At 46.2% G+C, this 4,202-nt stretch overlaps 1 protein-coding gene across 1 annotated transcript; it reads left to right on the top strand.

Moving 5' to 3' along the window:
* The first annotated feature begins 278 nt into the window (after positions 1-278).
* Positions 279-1,932, top strand: LOC123124232 (BTB/POZ and MATH domain-containing protein 2-like). The gene has a single exon (XM_044544892.1). The coding sequence runs from the start codon at positions 667-669 to the stop codon at positions 1,762-1,764; it is 1,098 nt and encodes a 365-aa protein (XP_044400827.1). The 5' UTR covers positions 279-666; the 3' UTR covers positions 1,765-1,932.
* The last annotated feature ends 2,270 nt before the right edge of the window (positions 1,933-4,202 follow it).

Below are 4,202 nucleotides of genomic sequence, written 5' to 3' on the forward strand. Positions count from 1 at the left end.
AGCTAGCCGGCGGCGAGCACGGGCGCGCGCATGACACTCGCAAGCATCTCCCTTGCGTTGTTTATTCGGGACGAAAAGATTCAGAGAGATGTGGATAAGGTAGATGAAGGCGTGCCATTCCAAAAGACGTGATGATGGGGTCCATAGGGGACGCGTGTCGCACAACCGAGGCGGCCGACATGTGGGTGATTATCAACGGGCTGATGGTAAGCATTTTCCAAAATTAAAACCTAAATGACCCTAAAAAGTAAAAACCCTAAACCCGAGAAACCCTTCCCCAGTCCCCACCACCCAACCTCTCTCTCTTCTCCCTTGTCTGTTCTTCTCGAAGCTGGCGGCGCACACATCGACCTCTCCTGATCTCCATCCCAGGTACAGGAACCCTAGTCAGTCACCACCACATCTCTCCCGTTCTCAGGTCTCGCCGTGCCCCCTTCATCCCCGAGCTCTCTCCTCTCTCCCTCTGCTTTCCCCACCGCGCGCCTCACCCAGCCGACGCCTCCCCCTTCACTGGTCCGGCCCCTACCGCGCTCGCTTTGCGTCTCACCGGCTCCGCGGGAGACGCCGGCCCCCTCATCCGCCTGCTCGTCGCCACTTCCCACCTGTCGACCGCTGGTGGCCTAGCTAGTCATCACTGTATAAACAAAGGCAAACCTCTCAAGATAGATGGCTGAGCGACGGATCACGTCCGCCATTATAGCTGAAGAAGAAACAAGGACACATGTGATCAAGATAGATGGGTACTCAAGAATCAAGGAGTTGCTCAAGGATGGCAAGTATACAACATCTATCCCTTTCATTGCCGGAGATCATAACTGGGCCGTGAGGTATTTCCCAAACGGTAACAGCTACGCACATGATTACGAACCTGGGTACGTATCTGTTTATCTGCTTCTTGATTCAGCTGGTGCCAAAGATGTGAAGGCAAAGTTCACCTTCAGTGTTCTTGACAAGGGCGGAGAACCAGTGCCTTCATACATAAAAACTGTGGCACCACATATCTTCCCAAGCAAAGGTTCAGATTGGGGTTTTGCTAATTTTGTCAAGCAGAAGGATTTGGAGGGATCAGTTCATCTAAACAGTTTCAGAATCAGGTGCGATGTCACTATTGTGAAGATCCGCAGCGAAGAGACGCATGCAATTCAGTTTGTTGTGGTTCCTCCAAGCAACTTGCATCGGCAGCTCGGTGGCCTGCTGAATAGCAACGATGCGGCAGACGTGGCCTTTCGAGTCGGTGGCGAGATATTCTCGGCCCATAGGTCCGTGCTCGCTGCTCGTTCACCGGTCTTCAAGGCGGAGCTCTTTGGTGCCATGAGGGAGAAATCTGGCGAGCCGATCGAAATTCATGATATAGAAGCTGATGTGTTCAAGTCCTTGCTCCATTTCATCTACACGGACTCACTCCCTGAGAGCACTCATCAAGGTGCAACACAGGAAGATGTAGTGACAGCTAGCCATCTGCTTGTAGCGGCGGACAGGTACGACATCGAGAGGCTGAAGCTGATATGCGAGGATAAATTGTGCAATCATATTGACCCCAACATGGTTGCGACTAGTTTGGCTCTTGCCGAGCAGCATAACTGCCATGGACTCAAAGAGGCTTGCTTTGGGTTCCTTGCTTCTCCTTCAAATTTGGAGGCAATGATCTCAAGTGATGGTTACCAACATCTCAAAAGCAGTTGCCCATCTGTTCTCAAAGAGCTCATTGCTAGACTCTTGCCTGCTGAACTGATGGCAGCCAAGGATATTGTCAGGTCAATTTGACCAGTACCTTGCATGTGTTGGTACTGATTATCTATTTTGTATCTATTTTGCGTGTATCGGTCTGCCCTCAGAGAGCTGATTGTCAGACTCTTGCCTGTTGAGCTGACAGCAGCCAAGGATATTTATCAGGACAATTTTATTAGTACTTGCGTGTGGGACTATTGATCATATCTCAAGTAAACTTTGCGTATATTTTGCTAGTTTGCCGTGTCAAACAGAAATGCTATCAATCTATATCTATTTAGGCAGATACAACTGGTACTTTTGGGTCCTGCATTAATTCTGTGTTTTCTGTATGCATTGCGTATACACTACGATTGGTCAGTGTGGAGACGAGTCTGCTTTTGCCTGCTATATCTTGTATTTTGATTGCAATCCTTTTAGTTATTCTTTGCATGCTTGTACAAACCAGCCTGACTATATCATGCTTCCGAAGTGAAAAAGATCACCTCTCTCTGTTTTTCAAGTATGGCATGGCAGTTTTGCTTGATTGAAGTGATCTACACCTTTCTTAGCTTATGTTGTTCTTCATTTGTTGAATGATCCCAAATAGCCATGAGCCGAGCTAAACCATGTCGCCATGTAGGGAAGCAAATCCTGTTAGGTAAGGGCATATTTGTTGATTCAAAAGATTTTTAGAGGATTTTAACCATTAGAAAGTTGTCCTATATGGACTGTTTGATTCTTCTAATTGCAAATCATTTATTTTCTTATGATTCATTTGTGCGAGGTTCAGTAGATTTTTTTTTCATTTAAGAATACTATTTCTTCTTCTTCATAATCATACAACCATTCAATCATGTTGTAGTATTGATGGACAAATCAAGTGAACTCAGGATACTACTATGGTTTGGCAGATATTGTTCGACCGTACTTGAGAAACACGCGATCGAGTGCCATTAACTTGCCTAGGATGCGTGTTTTTGGACCTAGCTAGATCATTGGCTACTATTGCTGTCTTTGTTATCTCTAGGGTTACTAGTTTCGAGCGCCCAGTGTCTGGTTGAATCCCGGACTGTCCGAATGTGTAAAAGCATCCAGCGGTTCTGACCATTGGAAAAGTTCATCCAAACCAACCCATTTTTCTGCACGTTCAAATCAGCCAAATGGCTGTTTTTTTTGGAAGTTAGCTATACTTCCTTGTTTCTCCCTCTCGAATCAATCTATTGTATGAGTTGCATTGAGTGAGATTTGAGGGGAGATTTAGTGCAGAAGTGCATTATGATTTGTTGCATTGGTTTAAGCTCTCATTGTCAATTTGTTCGAGTAAGAGTCCAAGAGTTTGTTACTCTTAGAGATCACCACGTCCTAGACAGCTCTCAACTCGGTGATCTGTTCGTGAATCGAGGGGTCTTTGAGAGGCTCGAGTTGCTTTATGAAGTGGTTGTGGAGCTTGCCATGTCTGTGGTGGAGGAAGAAACTATCATAGTGGATTAAGAGGCCTATGAGAGAGAGACAACCCGTGGCAATTGAATGGAGAGGAGAATATTGATGGATACTTGAACCATAGAAAAAACATTGGTCGTATCTTACTTTATTTACATTCCGCAATTCATACTTACCACTATTGATATATCTAATGTAGATTTTGAATTGCTTGCTTCTACTCCCTCTGTCCCATAATATAAGAGTGTCTTTGGGACAGAGGGAGTATTATTTAGTTACAAATTTCCTTAGCCATAAGTTCATGAAAGTATAATTTTGTGTCTGCAGTAGTGGGGGCTTGGTGGAGGAAGAGATTTACCGAGTCTGGTGTGTTAGAGTTAAACACGAAATGTGTGCGGTACGTGCACGTGGCCAAGTAGGAATAGGAATATATGTACAAGTAGGTTGCTTGCATGTACCGAGTAGGATTAGGATTAGCAGACCGAGTAGTTGCTCACATAGCTATCCTGTGCTATATATACATGTAGCCGGCACCCTTGTACACAAATCGTGAGTTGAAGCAATAAAGTAATCACCAGGGACGATACGTTCCTGTGGCAATACATACATCGGTTATACGCGTGCGTGCTTCCGGCCGGCTGGCCGTTGTGTATGTACGTGTGCTGTTTTGTGTTGCTTGCAGTAACTACGACGCTTGATCGATCAAGGAGCAGACTAGCTAAAGGAAGCTAGCTTTGCGCCACGGGTGGATCGATTAGATCAGGTCAACTTCTTGTAGTGCGGTGCCGTCTCATCGTAAAAGTAACTCGACGGGACTATATCTGCAAGGAGCGGTTTAAGTCAGCGTTGCTTCGCTTCGTCGTTCGTCGTCGGTCATCGCCTGTCGTCGGAAAGTACTCGACGTCAGGTCGGCCAACAATTGGTATCTAGAGCAAGGTTGAGCTCCTAGTAACGGTAGGTCATGTTGGACGACGAGAAGACCAAGTAGCTGGCGGAGTACTCCGGTGTGGCTAAAGTAATTGCTGCTCCGGCGAGATCGGAGTATCCACGAT

Source organism: Triticum aestivum, chromosome 5D (genome assembly GCF_018294505.1).
Source record: "Triticum aestivum cultivar Chinese Spring chromosome 5D, IWGSC CS RefSeq v2.1, whole genome shotgun sequence".
Taxonomy (NCBI): Eukaryota; Viridiplantae; Streptophyta; class Magnoliopsida; order Poales; family Poaceae; genus Triticum; species Triticum aestivum.

Excerpts from the sequence above, each read along its gene's own strand:
- LOC123124232 (XM_044544892.1), top strand. The coding sequence starts at position 667 with ATGGCTGAGCGACGGATCACGTCCGCCATTATAGCTGAAGAAGAAACA.